We start from the raw sequence: 23,766 nt of genomic DNA on the forward strand, positions 1-23,766 counted from the left end.
CTTTGATACAATAGCAGAGCCATGAGGGGCCATTGTTCTCCAGATCTCTTGGCCGCCCCCATTCATCATGCACAGCCACTACAGGGTCCCACATACTAGTAGACATCCACTACAGTACTACCCCTGCAACTTTCAGGATTACCCCCTCAACTTTTGGACCCCACGTGTGAATGGCCGGCCACCCCGGGATAAAACCCACAACTTTCAGGCCCCACAAGCTAGTGGACAACCCCTGCAACATTCCATTCCCCATCCTGTATTTCCCAACATCTCAGTGCTCACAAGAGTTTCCTTGTTCTCCTGGCTGGCTCTGCCAACTGTTGGGCTGCACCCAGCAGGCCTCTAAGGCCTACATTTGCCCAGTTTAAGACCAAAGAAGAAGCCTGGAGTCAGCAACAGAGACATCAGTGGCTTAATGGATGGTAGTGGGTGTAGATTGCCAGTTATAGAGGGAATTACATCAGTTTGGGGCATTAGTTACCAGGACCCATACTACCCCTTTGATAAGGACAATCACTAGCCTGGGCCTGGGGCAAGCATGTAGGAAGTTCAGTCGTGTGAGTAGGGTATAGGGGAAGCAGGCAATGGTTGAGCAGGGGATGTTCAGAGAGGAAGAGAACCCCTATCCTGAGTGGCCTGACCATATAAATGTCATCAGTAGTATACCATGTCCCTGTTCCCTCCTTCCTGATCCTCTCCTCCCCACTTCATGTAGTAAAGTCAGAGTAATTTATTTACCTATTTGGCTTTGAATGATTTCTTTACCAAAATATTATATTAGATATGACTTCTTGAGACTACTTTTGGCTTCATTATGACAATTTTTAAGGATATAAGCTGAATTTGTTTACAATAGAAATTTCTTGAAACAACTGGATCACTAGGCAGTTCTTTGGTCTTTTTAGGTTCTATAGGGAGTTTGTGTTGTAATCATGGCTTTGTATTGTGGGATTTGATCTGCATCATCAAGTCTGAATTCTTAAGGGACATCTGCAGCTACTTTCATGCAACAAAGATAACCTCACATCCTTCTTGGCAAATATATCCATCCACAATACAGGGGCAAGTTTGTGCCTTTATATCAGTTGTATGTCACATTTAGAAATCATGATGAACCTGAACCAGTAGTTTTTGACGAGCAACAGGCTATGCCTGAAGTTTAGAATGAATAAAAGGTGGCCCGTTTTGACGGTGGGCTTGGCAATACACTGTGTACCTCTGTGTGGCTCACAAATGAAAAGTTAATCTAGAAAACCAGATTCATTTGGAATCAGATTTCCTAAGTTAGACATAGCCAGCTTTCAATATTCAAGTGACAAAAGGTCAATGCCGAGAACAAAGTCATCTACTAGAAGGCCAATTGACAATGTGATAGATAAAGTTCATATAAAGCCTAGCTTTCTGCCCTCAAGCACAAGGAGACAAGATATTACAGGCAGAACACTAAGAATATCTACTAGGCTACAATATCCAGGGAATAGCAGGAAGGGCTTCTTCAGCTCATGAGAGATGGTGCTGGACTCTGATGGAAACCGTGGCCTTGGAACAGACACTTGAAGGACAAGTTAGAGGAAAATGATTCCATGAAACTTGAAAATACCTCCAATGGCCATGAAATGGAGCAATCCTTGCTCCCTCCAGGGAGAACAGTATCTGGGGAAATGTGCCAGGAAGAAGGATGAGCCTTTATTCCAACATCATTGAGGTGAAGCCAAACTTTTCCCTCCATATGTTTTTTGTTTGTTTGTTTTTGTTGTTTTTTAAACATCTTTATTGGAGTATAACTCCTTTACAATAGTGTGTTAGTTTCTGCATTATAACAAAGTGAATCAGTTATACATATACATATGTTCCCATATCTCTTCGCTCTTGAATCTCCCTCCCTCCCACCCACCCTATCCCACCCCTCTAGGTGGTTTGTGTCCAAATGGTTTTAATTGGCTCACAAAGAGCTGTTCCTGTTGGCTAACTAGTGCTAGATGGAAGTTGCCTGTGGGGAAGTGGGGGTGGTGTCTTTAGGGAGTCCCAGCTGCAGAGAAGAGGCTCCTGGCACAGGCCTGGCCTCTGCTAACTCAGGCCCTGGAGGGTGAATTCCCAGACACAATCCTGATTTCCTGGCTGCTCCCAGGGGGGACTCTGCCAGCCTGGCACTGCTTTGCTTCTATGGGCAGAGGTCCCTCAAAGCCCTGCATGAGGCTGAGCTTTGATTTATGACCACTTCATGTCATGTGTGACTCTCACATGCAGGAAACCACAACAGAGGCTGATTCTACCTGGACCTTAGAGTAAACCCCTTTGCTTATTTCCCCTTCATTCCCCTTAAGTGGTTGAAGTAATGCAAGGAGCCAGTGAAGATGGTGTTGAAGGTGGCCCTCAGAAGTAGGAGGTTTAAAGACTCGAGGCTCTGGTAGAATTAAACAGCATATAACCTCACACCACAGCCAGTCTGAGCAAGACAGAGGCCTTTCCTCTTTCTGCTAACACCACACTGCTGAGATTTCTTTTCCCCTTCAGACAGGATCTTCTGTCTGGTGAATGATGATTTCTCCCTTGAGCTGAATGAGTGGGGACCATGTAGATAGAGAGCGATTTTCCCTTTGACTTTGTACCCTATTGTAAGTTCACTGATTTCTCTCTATCCTCATGCTCCTTCTCACAGCCAACTTTTGACTGACAGTTGAGGGAGAGATGGATGAGCAATAAAACTATATCCCAAACATGGCTCTTTTCATTCAACCCTGCTGCTTCTTTGGGTCCCAGAATGCAGTGGAATCTTTCTGTGTTCTGGAGTAACCTTCTCAGTACTTTAGTTCCCTAGATTTAAATTTTTACCCTTCTGATTTTTTGTGTGTCTAGGAATGTTCACTTCCCAGTTTACCATTAGACTTGCCTACCACATCATCAGTGATTTTTCAATACATGATTATTTGGGATGAACAAAAACTCTACTGAGCATTGTATGGGATGTGCCCATGCATAATCTATGGTATTTTATCAAAGTGAATATGTAATGTAATAACCAGAGGAGACATGTATGCAGATATGGGTAATGCAAGGAAGAATATGATGAGACCAAAATGAGTCATGTAACCTTAAACACCAACATTAGTCCATGTTATTATATCTCAAACATTTGCACTAAACTACTTCTAAAATAAAACTTAACAGTTCAGAACACTACATTGATTTTGTCACATGTAGTCAGGTTCCCACTGGCACCAACATACATTTGGGAGTTCATTTACTACAACCAAGAAGAACTGTGTTGTGTGCTCAGTACATGTCTGTGAGATGTAATTAGTAAAGAAGTTAAGGGGAATGCACAATTATTAGAGTCTTTAAAAATCAAGGGAGGGCTTTCCTGGTGGCACAGTGGTTGGGAGTCTGCCTGCCGATGCAGGGGACACGGGTTCGTGCCCTGGTCCAGGAAGGTCCCACATGCCGAGGAGCGGCTGGGCCCGTGAGCCATGGCCGCTGAGCCTGCGCGTCCAGAGCCTGTGCTCCACAACGGGAGAGGCCACAACTGTGAGCGGCCCGTGTACCACAAAAAAAAAAAAAAAATCAAGGGAGTTTTTCAGCAGACGAATGAAAGAAAGAGGAAGAGAATTAGGAGAAAGTCATGGAACATATAATTATGTGAGTTGATGACAAACAAAGTTGTAAGTATGGCTCGGGGCCGAGTCATCTTGGGCTTGTATTTGAAGGTAATACTTGGATTTATCCTGGCCTCTTCAATATTTCTATAAGGAGTGGCTGACAGGATGTCATCAATGTTTTAGGAGGATTAAACTGATCCTGTGTGCAGGACAGATATGTGTAGGGGGAAGCAGGAGGCAGTCAGAACCACGATAAGCCTGTTGCTGTGCTCATGGTAAGAGCTGGTCAGTGTTGGGACCAAGTGGGAAAGAAGGTGATAGTGAGGACAATGAGTACTGATTTTTCACGAGAGTAGAGAAGATTGAGAAAGGAGAGAAGGCCAATGAGGAATTGAAGGCTTTTGAAGAATGACCACTGGAGATTTAGGTGAGTGCTCCCTGGACACCAGGGAAGACGAGGTGGGAACCCTCAGGTGTAGAGTAGGAAAAGAGGCAAGGGCTCCTAGAAACTTTCCCCATGGATTGGAACAAACTCTGGACTTGGAGTCAGAAGTTCTGGGTTCTAATCCAAATCCTGTAATTAATTCATGTTTTCATGTTCCTAAGTTGTTATAGGAACTCTGGGCAGTTTAGCATTAAGGGAACCTCTGCTTCTCTTAGCCCATCTAAATTTGAAGGGATACCGAGATTTCTATGAGGAATTCTAGCTACTGTCTGAGGCTCGTCACCCTCTGATACCCATCCCTGACACCCATGCCAGGCAATAAACCACCAAGAAGTTAGATTGGTGGTGGGGGAAGAAGAATAGTGCAGGGCTAGGTTCTGAGCTGTGAGAGGAGAGGGTAGGAATTGAGCCTAAGACAGAGGAAAAGTTAACTAATTCAGTAATGACCAAAGACCCTGAAAGTAACAGCACCATTTGTAACCAATAATTGCTCGTTGTACAGCCCTGGAAAAGGTAACTTTTCTGTGACTCAGTAAATTGGGGATAATTTAACATCTCCTAATGTGAGGCCATAGAGGACAGGTGACACTGAGGAGAGCCAACTCTAAAGTTTTCTGAAATTCTCAGACCATATAGTAACCACTGTCTCATAGGGTTGCTGGACCCAATCCTGTCTTTTCCTGAATTTTTGTTGTCTGTAAAATAAGTGTTTTTAAATCACACCTTTTTATACATAACTAATGGTTTTATGACTTATGAGCACCTATCAGCCTCATATTTAAAAGCATGACCATGATCACATATCATTAATTACAGGAATAGTCATGGGTAAATTTACACCTATAGGGACTCAGTTTCTTGGTCTGTAAAATGAAAAAAATGTATGCTATCAAGAGTCCTCTCAGTTCTAAAAGTTTTAAATTATAGAATATGAAATTAGTTTCCTTAAAGCTCCCTTCATGTCATGATTTCTCAAGCTGTAGATGAAGAGATTGATGAGAGGAGTCACCACTGTGAAGATGACAATAGTCACCACATCTTGCACTGAGTACGAGGATGAAGGGTGCTTATAGACCCCCAGGATTGCCCCATAGAACAGGGAGACCGCAGTGAGGTGGGATCCACACGTGGACAGGGCTTTTCTTATTCCATGGGCAGATGGCAACTTCAGTACATTAGAGAAGATGGAATCATATAAAATGATGATACATGTAAATGGTGTCATAAATACCAGTTCACCCACAGTGAATACCATCAGGTCATTGATAAAGGTATTCAAACAAGAGAGTTTTAGAATAGGATAAGGGTCACAGAAAAAGTTATACACAGCATTGTTGGAACAAAATGTGAGTTGCACCATAAGAAGAGTCTGTAGGAGACCATGCAGATTTGTACTGAGCCAAGATGCAGCCACCAGAAGGACACAGAGTTTGGGCCTCATGATCATGGTGTAGTGGAGTGGGCAACAGATGGCAGTATAATCATCATAGGCCATCACACTCAGGAGGAACCCATCTCTGTTGATGAAAATGATGAAGAAGTAGATCTGGGTCGTACATTCCATGTAAGAGATAGACTTGCTTCACAGTATGTGATTCACCAGCTTCTTGGGGATTGTGACTGATGAAAAGCAGATGTTGACACAGGAAAGGTTGGCCAAGAATAAGGACATGGGTGTTTGGAGATGACTGTCACAGCTGATAGCCAAGACAATGAGAAAGTTCCCAATGAGGGTGACCAGGTACATCCACAAGAACAGCCCAAAGAGAATCTCCTCCTGCTCTGACTGCCCAGAGAGTCCCAGGAGAATGAATTCTGTGACTCCAGTCTGGTTGTCTCTGCCCAGGGGAGAAGATGTGGTCAAAAGTAAAAGGAAATATTTATTTAATTAGGCTCCATATATTGTTTAGAGATTACAAGTTTTTAATGATACCAGATCCAAAATGTATTTCTTAATTAATAACACTTCAAATATAAAAGTAGATGAGAGTGATAATGTCATCATTTGAGCAAATTTTTTATGATACTGTTTTGTCATTGAGAATTAATTCACATTAGATAATTCTATGAAGCGAGTTTTAATGAAATAAATAGCTGGTTAATTTCTATAATTTTAATTTGTGTTTAATTATCTTTGATTTCATGCAGCTTAATTCATACTTCAATAACATTTAATGAATATCTGGTATATACAAGTTATTTTCACATACACAATCTCTTTTAATCCATATCATTCATATATATATATATATATATATATATATATATTGGCCGCCTCACATGGCTTTTGGGATCTCAGTTCCCTGGCCAGGTACTGAACCTGGGCCACAGCAGTAAAAGCCTAGAATCCTAACCACTAGGCCACCAGGAACTTCTGTAATCCATCATTCATAAGTCAGGACCCTGAGAAGAAGAATCAGAGATGAAGAACCTGGGATTCAGGGAAATTAGGTGATGACAGATTAGATTGAAAGAAAGCGTAACATTTATAGTCTTGAAACAGCTGAAATGCCCTTTTCTTTATATTCCTCCCTAGTTTTACTTCCAAGTTTCAATTATCAACCATTTATTGAGACTATAACCAAGTGCCAGGCAGTGTCTTCCTGCCTTACATACATTTCTTACAGATTTAAAATATGTAAATTTTAAAAATAACAAGCTTCATTAAGCAGAAGGGAAAAATGAAGCAATGAGATTTAGCTATTTGTTTAAAGTCATAAGTTCTTTTACCCGAATAACTTTATACAACTCACTCAAATTCATTCTGGATCTCTCTTATTTTCTCAGGATTATACTAATTCTAGGCACTGAAGGATCTGCCTGGCAGTTTTCCCTCAACGTTGTAACTGGAGAGCATCAAAATGTCATTGCAGTAGCTCACAAATGTTGGCTTGGATGAGCTAAGCATGCTAGTGAGTTTGCTATGTACTGCATTCTGTGAAGAGACTTCTTTTCTCCCTGTGCTGGCCAAAACAGGATCACTGGTATTTGTATTATTTTTGAAGAGGAAAAGGAGATTCATAGAGAAAGTCAAGTTATGGGGGCATATCCAAGTGATAATCCCAGCCTTAAGGAATTCATGCAGGCAGAAAGAGTCAGATAGAGAATTTTGAATATGTAAGAATACACAGTATTCGAATAGTAAAGAGGAGAGGAGATGGCATTTCAGGGGAGGAGATTTACAGGTTAAATGTCTTGACTGACTGGGATAAAGGATGTCACAGGCAATACTTTTAGGAGAGTGGTTGCAGGATGTATATAGTATGGTGACTATAAAGTATCCAGCATTTTGAGAGTTAACTTAGTAAAACCAATGTAAAATTCTGAGATCTGAAGCCATTTTCTCATAAATTATATCAGAATTAAAAGGTAGAAAGGCAGTAGTTGGCAGTACCCAGAGCTATTGAAAGAAAGTACTTCAGGGAAAGGATGTCGAATGTAGAAGTGGGGTACAGGGGTTGCATCAAGGAAAAACCAAAACAATATTTGTGCAGACTTTTTCATTGTGCTCCAAAGAGTAGATGTTGATATTAGGGTCTTAATTGTAAGCTATTTCCCATAATGGAAATGGTAGTAGAAGGGGAAAGAAGTATAGCAGGATGGTGTAGGGTTTTTCCTATTGTCTGGGAACTGGCAAAGGCAAAAACAGGTGTACAGGCTCTAAATAACCCAGACTCTAGGTCGAGAGATCTGCCAGCATTAAGGTTAGCCACTTCCTGTCAATGTTTGCTGAGATAGTCCTACCAGGAGTACAAGCAACGTTGGCCCCAACCCCCAAGTCAATATGGTAAGAGGGCCTGGTTTCATATATTAGTCCCTTGTGAATCTCTTTAGTTTGTGACTGTCTCTGAGACATCTCATGTTTTGCAGCATTGAGTGTTTGTGTTCCTGGACCTTAAAACTGAGGATGCTTCGTGCTTGGACCGCAGCTCAAGCTGACCCCCTCTGTGGGGTTCCATGTGGCATCCAAGCAACCTCCCTCTGAGACACTTCTCTAATGTGGTCATAGACCACAGTGAAGGTACACAAGGAAGCAACTAATAAAACGGTGGAGCTTAAGGGCAGAATAGGAGGGTCTTGAATGTCTGACAGAAGAGTCTCTTTTGTGAGGAAAGAGGGTGGCTCTTGGCTCTGAGCTTTTGGCCAGAATTTCTAAGAGCCTGCCATCACTGATCTTAGCAATGCTGCCCTTAGTTACCTCTTTCGTTTCCCACTGCTTAATTTTCTGTTTCCACCTTGGAAACATGCTTGCTCTCTTCTGCAATGGGCAGTACATCCTGAAAGAGGAAAGGCTTGTACATGTTAAACCAGGTGATGTTTCCCGTTTGAACTTGGTGAGATGCTGAAGCATTTAGTGTGTGTTTCTCCAAATGTAAATGTATGTGTTTTTGTCTGTGTGAATCTGTCTCTGTGGGAGATAACTGTGTCCTCACCTGCTTTCCCAGATTTTCTTACCTGGCTGCTCTGCTGCTGTGAGAGGCTATCATGGGACCCCTGTCTCCACTGGCTCCTTGCCTGACCCTGAATCATGAGAATGTCACAGCTAGTGGGGGAGTCAGAAAGATTTTCTCCCTGGAGGAGAACACTTAGATTCAGACAGGTGGATTCCCCACAGCTCCTCATTAAAGGCACACATACTAAGTGTTCTTTGTTCCTATCCTCTCTGGAAACAGATATCTCAGCCTGAGGGGAATCAGTTTAGTGTTCAGACTTGTTGCTTCCCATTGCATCAAGTACATCTCACACCCATGTCACAGACAAAATATACTTGTTCCCTTGTTCTGTGCTCAGAATTAATCTGAAGAAAAATTGTGAAGCCAGTGAACTTGGCCCACAGATATTCACGGTAGCTCCAAGGCTCTACACTGACTCCCTTTTGTATAATCCTTAAGTCTTTAGGACTCTGCACTCTTTCTTCTTTCAAATAAAAGGTTTGTCAATTTATAGTAAGAAAGTAAGGTCTAAGAACAGACCCTCAATTCTGTCTCAGTTAATCTCTGTAATAGTTGCTGTGTCCCTGACATAGGAAACCAGAGGTACCACTTAGAAATGCTGCCCTGTGGACGGGGGTAGGGAATACTGGGTGTGTGTTATATATGTGGTCATCTAAATAATATCTGTGGGCTATTGGCACTTGGATGTGTATTTTTAAGTTTCTATTTGTGTGCATATACATAGCAAAATTTTTACAAAGTGAGTTTTAAAACCAATTTTAAAAAATGAAAGAACACAAATATGAAATTGGGCAAAGGTGTGTTAGGCAAGTGCAAAAATTAGAGAACATTGGTGGCATTATTAATTACAGATAAAGCAATAATTAAGTCAACTGAAAGCATAAATCACAAAAGAGGAATATTTGATGATAACAAAGGACAAATTCATAAAACTTAATCACAGTTATGAAATCAAACAAAACAATGTAGCAACTGTTTGCAACAGCAATGTAGAATAGGAATAGGTTAGGCAAAGGTTTAAAAAAATTTTAAAGAAGTTGATTAATGTCTTAATGATGGACTTTAGTATACAATTCCCAGAATTTGATAGATCAAGTAGTTAATTAAAAAATATGACAGAGATTTTGTTTAAACAACAAAGAAATTTGATTTGTACACAGGGAAATATATTCAATATTCTGAGATAAACCATAATGGAAAAGAATATTTAAAAAATGCATATATAACTGAATCACTTTGCTGTACAGCAGAAATTATCACATTGTAAATCAACTATACCTCAGTTAGAAATATATATATAGGGCTTCCCTGGTGGCGCAGTGGTTGAGAGTCCGCCTGCCGGTGCAGGTGACATGGGTTCGTGCCCCGGTCCGGGAGGATACCACATGCTGCAGAGCAGCTGGGCCCGTGAGCCATGGCCGCTGAGCCTGCACGTCCAGAGCCTGTGCTCCGCAAGGGGAGAGGCCACGGCAGTGAGAGGCCAGTGTACTGCAAAAAAAAAAAAAAAAAAAAAAAAAAAAAAAAATATATATATATATATATATATATATATATATATATATATATATACACATATAAAATACACATATTTCCACCTTGAAAATAGAAAATATATATTCTTATTTTAAGCCCAGGGAATAATTATAAATGTTGGCCATTTTCTTGACTACAACAAAAACTTTATAATAGAGTTTTTGAAATGAAAACTGAATCAATGAAATCAAACATTGATTTCATAAGATATATTCTCTTATGGCCTTCACCACAAAGCCAAAAATTAGAAACCAGAAATCAAAATGTAAAAAGAAATGTTCAGTTGATAAAATTTAAAACAGTGTTCTTCATAATCCCCATATCAAAAAGAAAGTTTAAACCAAATGATTCATAAATTAGAGAAAAAATATAAAAAGCTATGGGAAAATAGACTTAAATGCTCTTATTAATAATAAAGGAATATAAAAACTGAATAAATCAAGTATTTAATCAAGAATTTTTATTTTAAAATTATTTTAGTCAAATAAATATATTAGCATAGCTTTAAAAGTTAAACAATTCTTGGGCTTCCCTGGTGGCGCAGTGGTTGAGAGTCCGCCTGCCGATGCAGGGGACACGGGTTCGTGCCCCGATCCCGGAAGATCCCACATGCCACGGAGCGGCTGGGCCCGCGAGCCATGGCCGCGGAGCCTGTGTGTCCGGAGCCTGTGCTCCGCAACGGGAGAGGCCACAGCAGTGAGAGGCCCGCGTACAGCAAAAAAAAAAAAAAAAAAAAAAAAAGTTAAACAATTCTTTAAATGAGAAAGGTAGTTCACTACCTATCTTTCCACTCCATGATCCAACTTCCCAATGTAAATACTTTTATATATTTCTAAATAATATGTTTATAATGCTATTTTTGATCATTGATTTACAATATATTGTCTTCCCATTTTGACAGGTGATGAGTTAATACCATTTCACCATCCCTTTTCCTCTTCCTCAAATGCTCCTATTATAGGCACAACACAATTTGGAGGTATGTCAATATCTATTATTGACTTTCTGACTCTGTTATACACCGTTTGTGTACTAATCCTTTTGTTTTTCCTGGCACAAATTTTGAATGTTCCTGAAGTTAATAATTGCCTATTTTTTTCATTTGCTTAATTTTTTTTGTGTGTGTGGCATGTGGGCCTCTCACTGTTGTGGCCTCTCCCGTTGCGGAGCACAGCCTCTGGACGCGCAGGCTCAGCGGCCATGGCTCACCGGCCCAGCCGCTCCGCGGCATATGGGATCCTCCCAGACCCGGGCACGAACCCATATCCCCTGCATGGGCAGGCGGACTCTCAACCACTGCGCCACCAGGGAGGCCATCATTTGCTTAATTTTTATGCCTCTTTTCCTTCCATATTTTGAAATTAATTTTGGGGGGGTGAGTTATAATTGATAGATAATAAACATTACCCATTTACGTTACACTTCGATGAATGTTAAAATCATGTTGTCATGTAACCACCACCACAATCAAGAAACACAACAGTTATATCACCCTAAAAAGTTTTCTTGTTTCCCTTTGAAGTTAGCACCCTTCCATGACCAGGTAATCACTGATCTGCTTTCTTTCACTACAATTTTGTGTTTCCTAGAATTTAATATAAATGGAATCATACAGTATGTGGTCTTTTGTGTTTGAATTCTTTCACTTAGCATAATGCTTTTGAGATTAATCCATGTTGTCAATGTATCACAAATTTGTTGCATTTATTAACATTGTGTTCCTTTTCATTCCTGTGTAGTATTCCATAGTAAGGAGATCCACAATTTTTATAACCATTCAACAGTTGAGGAAATTGGTTTGTTTCCAGTTTAGAACTATTATGTATAATATGTATGCATATCACTATATATGTATACAATGTGCATATAATACTACCATGTATATTTCTGTAGAAGTTTGTGTGTGGCCATATGCTTTCATTTTTCTTGGAATGTGATTACTGGTTTTTATGGTAAATGTTTTAACTTTATAAGATACTGCAATACCGTTTTTGCAAAAAATAGCTGGACAGTTTGCATTCCTATCAGCAATATTTGAGAGTTCGAATTGTTACACATCCTTATCAACACTGGGTATTGTCAGTCATTTTTTTTTTTTTTCGGTATGAAGGCCTCTCACTGCTGTGGCCTCTCCCGTTGCAGAGCACAGGCTCCAGACACACAGGCTCAGTGGCCATGGCTCACGCGGCACGTGGGATCTTCCCGGACTGGGGCACGAACCCATGTCCCCTGCATCAGCAGGCGGAGTCTCAACCACTGTGCCACCAGGAAAGCCCTTGTCAGTCTTTTTTTTTTTTTTTTTTTTCTTTTTGCGGTATGCGGGCCTCTCACTGTTGTGGCCTCCCCCGTTGCGGAGCACAGGCTCCGGATGCGCAGGCCCAGCGGCCATGGCTCACGGGCCCAGCCGCTCCGCGGCATATGGGATCCTCCCAGACCGGGGCACAAACCCGTATCCCCTGCATCGGCAGGCGGACTCTCAACCACTGCGCCACCAGGGAGGCCCCCTTGTCAGTCTTTTTAACATTAACTATTCTACTGGATGTATAATAATATCTCATTGTGGTTTTAATTTGCATTTTCCTGATAACTAGTGATGTTGAGCATCTTATACTTATCGCCTATTCATATATCCCCTTTTGTGAAGTTATGTTCAAATATTTTCCCCGTTTTTATTGGGTTGTTTGTCTATTTTTATTGAGCTGTTTTTCTTCTCAGTTTTGAGTTTTATTTTTTCTGGACTCAATTGTAAATTTCGCAAATATTTTCTCCCAGTTTGTGGTTTGCTTTTAATTTTCTTATGCCTTATGAAAAGAAAAAAAATTAATTTTAATGTTCATCTTATCACTCTTTCCCCTTAAAGTTATGCTTTTTATGTCCTATTCATGAAATCTTTGCCTCAGTCAGTGTAACAAATATTTTGTACCATGTTTTCTTCCAGTAGTTTAATAGAATTTTGTCTTTAACTTTATGATTCATTTCCGTGAGTGAATATGATGTGAGATAATAATTAGAGTTAGTTTTTATCTATACTGATTACCAGTTGTTCCAACATCACCTGCTAAAAAGATTTCTGTTTCCATATTGAATTATACTTGCACCTTTGTTGAAATTCAATTCTATTTCTGGAGTTTCTGTGTGTTGCATTCATTTCTATGTTTATCTAACACCAATACCACACTGTCATGATTATTGAATCTTTATGTTAAATATTGAGATCAATAGTATAAGTGATCTGAACTTGTTCTTAATTTTCAAGGTTTTCCGCTATTTTAGGTCCTTTGCTTTTCAATATAAACCTTTAAATCAGCTTGTCAATTTCTTGAAAATTGTCTGTTAGGATTTTGATTGGGTTGTATTGAATCTGTTGATTAATTTGGGGAGAATTAAATTCTAATCTTTTATTGCTAACATATAGACACACAGTTGATTTTACGTATTCACCTTGTACTCTGAAATTAGCTTATCAATTCTAGGAATGTTTCTATAGATTCCATTGTGTTTTCTATGTACTTCAACATGTACACTAAGGCAAGAGTCAGCAAATTTTTACTGTAAAAGGCCAGTTACTGAGTACTCTACACGTTGCAATGTCACCTCTCCCATTGTAGAAGGAGAGCAGTCATAGAAAATATGAAAAAAAAATGATGATGGCTATGTTCCAAAGAACTTGTTAAAAAAAGAAAACAAAATGCAGAGGGCTGAATTTTGCTTATAGGCTGTGCTTTGCCAACTCTTGTTCTTGGGTTTTTCAGAAATGAAATCCTATAACATGTACACTTTTGTCTGGCTTCTTTAACAGCATAATTGTTTTGAGATTCATCCATGCTGTAGCTGTAGTTTATTCCTTTTTATTGCAGGTAATATTCCATTTCATGGCTATACTACAATGCTTCATACAGGCGCCTATCTATGAAGACTTGTGTTGTCTCTTAGAAATAAAGCTGCTAGCAACATTCAACTACAAGACTTGGTATGGATCTATGCTTTTTCTTCTCTTGGATTAATTAACTAGAAGAGGAAAGGCTGGATCATTTTAAGAAATTAACATTTTTAAGAAAATGCCAAACTCTTTTCCAAGGTTGTTGTATTGCGTATATTTCTTGGTGAATTGCCTGTTCAAATTTTTTGCATTTTTCAAAATTACAATGTTTGTCTTTATATTCTTGAATTTGTATATTGGGCATAGTTAAACTTTATCAGATATATGAATTAACAGATAAATGTTCTCGTTAGATATATGATTTGCAAATGTTTTCTTCCAGTATGTAACTTGTCTTTTAATTCATTTATCAGTGTATTTTGAAGAGCAGAAGTTCTTACTTTGATGTTCAATTTACCAGTTTGTTCATTTATATATGGTCTTTTGGTGTCATATCTAAGACATATTTATGTAATCCAAGTACCCAAAGTTTTTTTTTTTTTTTGGTGCACGGGCCTCTCAATGCTGTGGCTTCTCCCATTTTGGAGCACAGGCTCCAGACACGCAGGCTCAGTGGCCATGGCTCACGGGCCCAGCCACTCCACAGCATGTGGGATCTTCCCGGACCGGGGCATGAACCTGTGTCCCCTGCATTGGCAGGTGGACTCTCAAGGACTGCGCTATCAGGGAAGCCCTCCAAAGATTTTTTACGTGTTTTGGAAGTTTTATAACTTTAGATTTTACATTCAGATCTGTGGTCCATTTTGGGTTAATTTTAAAATATGGTATGAGGTATGGATCTAAGTTCCATACCCCCTCACCCCATATGATTTAGATAGCCAACTGGTCCAGCACCACTTGTTTAAAAAAGCCAGACGTTCTCTGCTAAATTGCCTTTGTATTTGGGTTTATTTCTGAATTCTTTCCTTTTCATTCATATATTTGTCTATACGGATGGCAGGACTCATGGCCAAGACTGATGGCCAAGACTCATTTGTCTTGAGTACAATCTTTATATAATAATTCTTGAATTTGGACAGTGTAAGTCTTCCAACTTAGATCTTTTTCAAAGCTGTTTTTGCAATGCTAGGCTTTTTGCATTGTTATATAAATTTTAGAATCAGTTTGCCAATTTCTATGAAAAAGTCTGATGAAATTTTGAGACCACATGAAATGTTATCTATTTCAGAATTAACGATAATTAGTATCCTGACCCAAAAGCATAGCATATTTCTTCATTTTAAAAGGTTTTCTTTTATTCCACTCATGAATATTATTTTTAGTTTTCAGTGTATGGATTGCTCATATTTTTGACAACTTTAACACTAAATGTTTCATATTTTATGCTACTGTAAATGGTACTAAGTTTTTAATTCAAATTATTTATTATTTGTTGTTATATGATTATTTTTTAATATTGGTTTTGAATCCTGAAACTTTGCTAAACTCACTAATTAGCTATAATAGATGCCTTATAATTCCATCAAAAATTCTGCATGGCAGATTATTGTGTCCACATACAAAGACAATTTTACTTTTTCCTTTCCAATCTAATTGGGTGCCCTATAATTTAATTTAATTCAGATACTAACTATTCTGACCTAAGACAGACCCCAGAGTTTAAGGGCTCAGTCCCACAAAGCTACCCCCATTCAGATGCCAATCAGAAGTACTGGGCCCCCAGGTTACTCATACTCTGTTAAACTTGGTTACACATCGGGGTTTCCATGACCCTATCCTCAAATTGGATAATTTGCTATAATGTCTCACAGAACTCAAGGAAACAGTTTATTTACCATTATTGGTTCATTTTAAAGGATACTATAAATGACACAAATGACCAGCCAGAGGAAGAGGCACATAGGGACAGGCCAAGGTCAGGAAGGGTCCTGAGTGCAGGAACTTCTGTCCCACAGAGTTTGGGGTGCACCAGCCTCGTGGCACATGGATGCTCGCCCTTCTACTTTTCCTTCTTTCTCTGGCCTGTGGTGTGGAAATGATGACAGTACCTCCAGCTGCCACCCTGGACCATAAGATGAGGATGGAAAACTTACACTAAGATAATGGGGTAGAAATTTCTGAGCTTGGGAGTCTGATGACATCTTAGATCCACTGTACCAGCCTTTGAATACCTACAACTGATCTTATTTTGTGGGTGATAGAAATAAACTTCTATCTTGTCTAAGCCAACATTTTATACATTTTTGTCTTTTGAAGGTAATAGTACTGTTCCAAACGGCCCCCAAGCATAGTGCTGCAATGTTGTCTAGTGTTCCTAAGTGCAGGAGGGCCATGAGGTGTTTAACGGAGAAAATAATCTTTGTTCAGGTATGAGTTACAGTGCTGTTGGCCATGAGTTCAATGTTAATGAGTTTACAATATATATTAAGTAAGGTGTATTTAAACTGAGACACACATACAACAATGTTATGTATTGATTGGTTGACCAAAAATATTGTGGCCAGAGGCTCACAGGAACCTATTTCCCTTAGTAACAGCGGTTCAGTATTCACCAATTCAGTGTTTATCATGACTTTATGGAACAAAACTACCTACATAAAGATAATTGACTGTATTATTATCCTTAGATGATAAAGCTGAGGTGCAGAGATACAAAGTAATGAGCCCGGGATCACATAGCTAGTAAGTGGTACAGCTGATATTTGAACCCAGGGCAGCCTGATTCCAGAACCTGTATTCTTCCCCACCACACCATCCTGCCTCTGGTAGTGTGAGAGAACCCTGGGTATCAGACTTCCTTGAAGGTCAAGTTTGAGTGGGAATTTGGATGCCCTGGAAAAAAACTCCTCCCCAGCCTACTAGGAAATAATGGTATCCTGGGATGTCAAGTCAAACCTGTAGTGTCTCAATGTCTTGGGGAGCAGGGTAGTAGGTCAGAGTTTCTTTGTACTATCAGAGTGTCCTGGGATCATCAGGCTGCTTTGGATGGCTGGTCAGAGTTCCCTTATAGGGTTAGGCTATTTTGAGGCAGCAAGAGTATTGGAATTCAGTGTGTGCTTGTGGATCCAAGTTGACTACATGAATCTGGGGAGGCAGAGCTGTCATGCAGCTCGAGTTTCTCTAGGAGGCCACAGTATACCCTGGGGTAGGGGGAGAGGGGTTGGCATCTTGGATCAGTGTTTCTCGACTTTTATGTTGTTATGACCTGAATGTTTGTGTCTCCTCACCACTTCATATGTTGAGTCCTAACCCCAATGTGATGCAATGATATTTGGAGGTGGGGCCTTTGGGAGGTGATTAGGGTTAAGTGAGATCGTGAGGTTGAGGCCACAAGATAAGAGTAGTGTCTTTATAAGAAGAGAAAAGAGACCAGGACTGAGTTCTCTTTCTGTCTTGTGAAGACACAGAAGGTGGCTGTCTGTAACCCAGGAAAAGTCTCTAAGGAACTGAATCAGCTGGCACGTTAATCATGGACTTCTCAGCCTCCAGAACTGTGAGAAATGGATGCCTGTTGTTTTAGCCACCTTACCTTTGGCATTTTATTATGGCAGCCAGAGCTGATGAAGACAAGTGTACAGTCAGTTCTCTTGGGGATCTTGTTACAGTGAAAATTCTGATTCAGTAGGACTGAAGTGAGGCCTCAAATCTTACATTTCTAACAAGCTCTCATGTGCTGCTTATACTTCTGATCCATGGATCATATTGAAAGCCTCAGGATCCTGGAAGATTACTATGTTTTTCTGTCTTGAGTTGTTCTTTTAAAGAATGTGTGTGAAGGATTAGCATAACATTGGGGATCAGACAGTCCTATGAGTACAGTGTGTTCCAAGGGGATTAGGGTGCCCTCATTGATTCAGTCTATTCTGACATTTCAGAACTTCATGGCGGGGGACAGGGATAATCTCCTAGTTGAGGTTGAATACTCTAGGTTTCAGTGTGTCCTAGAGAACCCTAGAGTCCTAGGATATTGGGTTGTCTTTAAAGGGTCAGGATGTCCTACAGATGTCAGAATGTAGTTCCTAGATCTAAGTAATCTCAAGAAGCAGAGTACTGCGTGTGTCAGGGTGTCCTGACTGCTCAGCAATGGTGGGTATGTCAGGGTTTCCTTGAAGAATCAGAATGTCGGGATGTCATGGGAATCTCAGTCTTCTGCAGAGTCCTGAGGTCCAGGGAGATCAGGATGCACCTGGAATACAGATGCTCTTGAGGGTAAGTGTTCTCTGATGGCCTGGGTGACCTTGGAGGGTCAGGGAGTCCTGGGGGGTTCTGAGTGAATGAGGAGGTGACATTTGGGAGAAGAAAACAGAAAGTACTTGAGAACTATGGTGTCCGGGAGACTCATCCTATGGTTCAGGTTGTCCTGACGGGGTGTCCAGTGTATTCTGAGAATCAGGATATTTAGGAGGGGCCAGAATGTACTTGTGTTTTTAGTTTTTTAGTTTCCTGGAAAGAAGTCTGTGGGAATCACCCACGTACTGAGACACAAGGCAGGCCCTACTCCTCATCTCCATTTGCACAAACTCTCCCTCTCCCTCTCCCCTCATGATGAGGTTCTGAGGAGGAGTCTCAGGAGGAATGCATTTTCTCTTCCTTCCCCTGCCTGCTCCCAGGAGGGGATTTAACAGGACAAAAGAATTTGGTCCTCTGGGAATATGAGCTCTTGGCCCCAGTCCCTAGACCCTCCAACAGAGCACCTTCCCTCATCTGGCTTGTGATCCTCCCCTGATGATGGGGGCTCTGGCGACCAGGCAATGATTGGATGGGCTCACAGGGGTGAGGAACAGGTCACTCCTCCAAGGCTCAGGGAGAAAGAGTTAGTGTGGGATTGCAAGCTGGGAAAGTAGGCATCTGAGAGCAAAAGGAGAGAACGGCATCCCAGAGAGAGAAGGTGCAGGCGGAGAAAAGTGCAGACTAAAACAGAGAAACAGGGTGAGAGCAAGGCAGAATGAGATGATACTCAAGCAAAGGAATGGGGAATTAGAAATAGAAAGAAAAGTTAGAAAAAAGGAGAGAGAGAAAAAGGTCTATCTATCTATATCTACACAGGGAGAGAGATTCAGAGAGAGGTATAAACAGGGGGAAAGCAGTGAAATACAAGGCATAGAGGGGAACAGAAACACAGAAAGACTGATCCAGAATCAGGGACAGGAGACTGAGCTGTCTTTGGTCTTTGTTGTGAGCCATGGATGCAGAAGGGAAGAGTGAGCAGGGTAAACAAAAGAAGGGGCGAGTTTGCAGCAGTCTCTGGCCCGAGGGCTACGCAGCCGCTGGGACATTGACCTCCACAGTGGGTGAGTGAATCTCTGGGGTGGTCCTGAGGAGACAGCAGGTGTGCATGCTCCATGCCCAGGCTCCATGGGGCGATGGTTCACTACGAGGAAAGTGAAGAGGAGAAATAAAAAACCAGAATCCTAGAATGTTAAAAACAAGGGAATCTTAGAACACATGGGCCGATACAACGCCTTTGCTTTACAGAGTGGCACACTGAGACCCTGACGGATGAGGAGGCGGCAGAGGCTGAGCTAAAAGCTGTCTCCTCACTCCTGACCTCAGAGTTTGCTCACTGCACTGCTTTCTCCAAGGAAGAGAGGTGGAGGGGCCATGGCTTTGGATCTGAGGAGAGCAGGGGGCTAAGGTGGACAGTGAGCACTGGGTAGGGACTACTGCCTGGGTCCCCATGGGGATGGGATCCTCACTCCAGATATCTTTTCTCAGTGTGTGCCTCCCAGGTGTTTCCTTTTGCTCCTGTTCTCTATTCCCCAGCTGGCTCTCAGACTAATTAGTGTGGGAGCTTAGTGAGTCTGTAAGGAGAAGAGGCAGGCCTTTCCCACGAGCTCAGTTTCCTGCAGCCTGGTGACCAGGCCAGGACTGGGATAGGGGAGAAGATGAAATGTATGTGTGAGGAGGGTGTGTCTGAGCAGAAGAGTGAGGAATGTTTCATCTTCCCAGGTGGAGGGAAAAGGACAATGGGAACAATATAAAGGTTTAAGTTGCATGTGAACCATGAGAGCAGGGAGCAGGTCATAGGGGTCATAGACAGAGACCTGGGCAGTTTGTTAGGTTGTCAGAGCAAATAGGAGATCCACAGGGTGAGACCCAGGAAGGTGGTATGTGTGCTGAGAGAGATGAAAGGCTATGGAGGGGCATGCCTTACATGGGGATGCATCTGGGGGAGTGTAATGGGGAGTGGGCACAAGATGCAGAAGTGAGGCAGAGGGAGCGTGAGTGCCTAGGACAAGTGAGACTGAGGGGCAGACTTCATGTGGAGAGGGCAGCATGGGTTAAGGGAATCAGAAGTGAAGCAGGGCCAAGGCTGAGCTGGATTCAGCTAATTCTGAAAGCTGAAGAATTTCTGGTCAGTGCAGAGTATATGAGCAATACACTGGGTCCTAGTAGAAACTGGGGGTTCCAGCATATGTGGTCTGGGATGGATGGGTGGATCCATGCGGCAGCAAACTCTCCTCCACCCTCCTTCTCAGACATGAGCACTCAGCCCTACAGGAACCTCTCTGGTGTAGGTGTGGGGAGACCAAGTCTTTGCTCACAAGGAGGACAGAGGGGTTGCCCACACTCCTGGCGCTGCCAACGCACCACCTTCAGTCCAGCGCACTTGGAACAGCTGGAGTCAGCTTTTGGGAGGAACCGCTACCCTGACATTTGGGCCCAAGAAGGCCAATTTATTTAATCAACAAAAAATCAACACAGCCGGGAAACGTTATAAATGTAGTATGTGTGAGAAAACCTTCATTAATACTTCATCCCTTCATAAACATGAGATAAACCATAGTGGAGAGAAATTGTTTAAATGTAAAGACTGTTCGAAAGCCTTTAACGAAAGTTCAGCTCTTATTCAACATCCAATAACTCATACTGGAGAGAAACCCTATATATGTAAAGAATGTGGGAAAGCCTTCACTCTCAGTACATCCCTTTATAAACCCCTAAGAACACACACTGTGGAGAAATCCTATAGATGTAAAGAATGTGGTAAATCCTTGAGCAGAAGGTCAGGTCTTTTTATACATCAAAAAATCCATGCTGGAGAAAACCTCTATAAATATAATCCAGGTAGGAAGGCATCTAGTTGCAACACATCCCTTCCTGGATGTCAGAGAATGAATTCCAGAAAGAAGTCCTATTTATGTAATGAATGTGGCAATACCTTTAAGTCTAGTTCATCCCTTCGTTATCATCAGAGGAAACACACAGGAGAGAAACCTTTTAAATGTAGTGAATGTGGGAGAGCCTTCAGTCAGAGTGCATCTCTTATTCAACAGGAAAGAATTCACACTGGAGAAAAGCCTTATAGATGTAATGAATGTGGAAAAGGTTTCACTTCTATTTCACGACTTAACAGACACCGACTAATTCTTCCTGGTGAGAAGTTTTATAATTGTAATGAATGTGGTAAAGCCTTAAGTTCCCACTCAACACTTATTATTCATGAAAGAATTCATACTGGAGAGAAACCATGTAAATGTAAAGTGTGTGGGAAAGCCTTCAGACAAAGTTCAGCTCTCATTCAACATCAGAGAATGCATACTGGAGAAAGACCCTATAAATGTAATGAGTGTGGAAAACATCCAGGTGTAACTCATCCCTTAGTAATCATCAGAGAATTCACACAGGAGAGAAACCATATCGATGTGAAGAATGTGGGATATCTTTTGGCCAAAGATCAGCTCTTATTCAACATCGAAGGATTCATACAGGAGAGAAACCCTTCAAATGTAATACATGTGGGAAAACTTTTAGACAAAGCTCATCACGTATTGCCCATCAGAGAATTCATACTGGAGAGAAACCCTATGAATGTAATACATGTGGGAAACTTTTCAATCACAGGTCATCTCTTACTAATCATCATAAAATTCATATTGAAGAGAACCCCTAGAAAGTAGGTTTGCATGTGTGACATTCTGAAACCAAAGCTCATCAGAATACATGAAAGTGATGTAATAAATGTAATAGATATGAAAAGCCATTCTATGATTTAGTCATCAAATAATAAATTCCAAGGATAAACCTATGTAATAGATAATGAGAAAAGTGGAAATTGTTCAGTCCTATCAGACACTTTATAATAACCTAAAATGAAGAATTCCGGACTGGAGACCTTGACTTTGGGCATTTGTAAAGTAATTGTTTTCTCTACAGCATCGCATGCTGCATATCATATGTCATTGTTGTAAACATCTGGGTGATGAGGGGAAGTGTGCACTGGATTTCCTGTTAAACTGTAAACTTAATACTTTTTTAAAAATAACTGACATTGTAATAGTATATAAAAGATGTGGTCAAAGAAAGTATACATTTTTAGAGAAAAGGACCAAATGAAAGTTACAAATGAATTGTAAACTACCTCTGACTTTCTGGGGTTTGTCCTTTTCCTGACTTGATGTCAAACTTTGTGCCTGGATTTCATTTAAAAGTAGAAATAAAAGTCTGTTCTCTTCCTTTGTTCTAGTAATTGCTGTGAATTGGAAATTTTCTACACAATTTTTAATTCTGTTCTCAGAATTATTTTTTTTGCTCTGAAGTCATGTATTATGAAATTATACATGCTATATACTGTGAGCTGTCATCTTAAGTATATTAAATGGAAAAAGAAGCAGTTTTCAAGTTTAAAGCTATTAAATTATATTTAATATATATTATACATATATATTTAATAACATATATTCTAAATTCACAGCAGAAGGGGCTGTCAAAAGTAGTTTAATGAATCTAGCATATGTGCCAAAATGTTGGAAGGTACATCAATCACTTCATGAAGTAAAGAATATGTTTTTCCTACTTGGTGTTCTCTAGTGTCAAACAATTTTAAGAAAACAAAAGGAGTAATTTATAAGCAACTCAGTAGTTTGGTTGGTTGGTTGTTTGAGTCCCAGCTTTGGGACATGTACTATGCTGCACACTGGGAATTTTAAGAAAAAAGTCACAGGCCTTCAAGAAGCCATGAATGGAGGAAAGGGGATGGAGGACTATCAGATGAGTAAAGCAAATTATTATGTCACTGTATGTAAGTGTGGTTGTTTTAACAGGCAGATAGATAGGTTGTGACAATATGTTGCAGTGCAAGAAAGTTGTAGAGATGTGGACGTGATGAAGGAGAGATTGAATGTAACCAAGGAAACCTGGTGACATCAGAGAACGCTTTCCAGAGGCAATGATGCCTGAGCCAGGTTTTGAAAGAATAATAAGAACTCTCCAGAGGATGAGATAAGCATTCCAAATAGGAGAGGTAGAGGTGAGTAATAGCATGACACCTTTATGGAAACTCAAGTATAGAACTAATGAGCAGGAGAATGGCAGATGTTAAAGTCTGAGTAGAAGGCAGAGGCCAGAACACAAAGGGCCTATTTGCCATGAAAAGAAGTTTGGATTTTATCCTGAAATTGATGGAGTCAGTTAAAAATGTTAAGTAAGGAACATTGTTCTGGCAATGATGTATAGAGGGTGTGTTTCGTATGAAAGCTGTATAGACTGATGCCTAGAAATCTGGGCTATGGTAATTCAAGTGATAGGTGAACGAGAGTCCAAACTCAAGCAGGGATAGCATATATGGAGAACAGGAGACAAGATAATGGATTAGAAACAAGACATGGTGTTCACAAGCAAAGAGATGAGGTTGGTGAATGAGAAGGCTAAGCTGACTCGAAGGTAGGGTTGCCAGGTATCCTGTGTATACTGGATATGTCTCGTATTGAATGACTTCGAACTGCATCCTCTATTGATTTTGTCAGGTCACCCTTATTGTAATAAGTTGTGCTTTTTCCCAGTAATGAAAATTGAGCAGTTGAAACTATTTTTCTGCTTCAGTAATTGGCACTTAAATGACTTAGGTGGCAATGCTAG

General features: G+C 40.7%; 1 protein-coding gene across 1 annotated transcript; it reads right to left on the reverse strand.

The window, feature by feature from the left end:
- Positions 1-4,957: 4,957 nt before the first annotated feature.
- Positions 4,958-8,664, reverse strand: LOC309797720 (olfactory receptor 1f45-like; the record flags this gene model as incomplete). Its single annotated transcript, XM_082646156.1, is given in 4 exon segments — positions 4,958-5,623; positions 5,627-5,879; positions 8,240-8,318; positions 8,475-8,664. Coding segments are annotated over 4 exon segments (1,188 nt in total).
- Positions 8,665-23,766: the final 15,102 nt, after the last annotated feature.

This window comes from Mesoplodon mirus (assembly GCF_964341445.2).
Source record: "Mesoplodon mirus genome assembly, contig: HAP1_SCAFFOLD_922, whole genome shotgun sequence".
Taxonomy (NCBI): Eukaryota; Metazoa; Chordata; class Mammalia; order Artiodactyla; family Ziphiidae; genus Mesoplodon; species Mesoplodon mirus.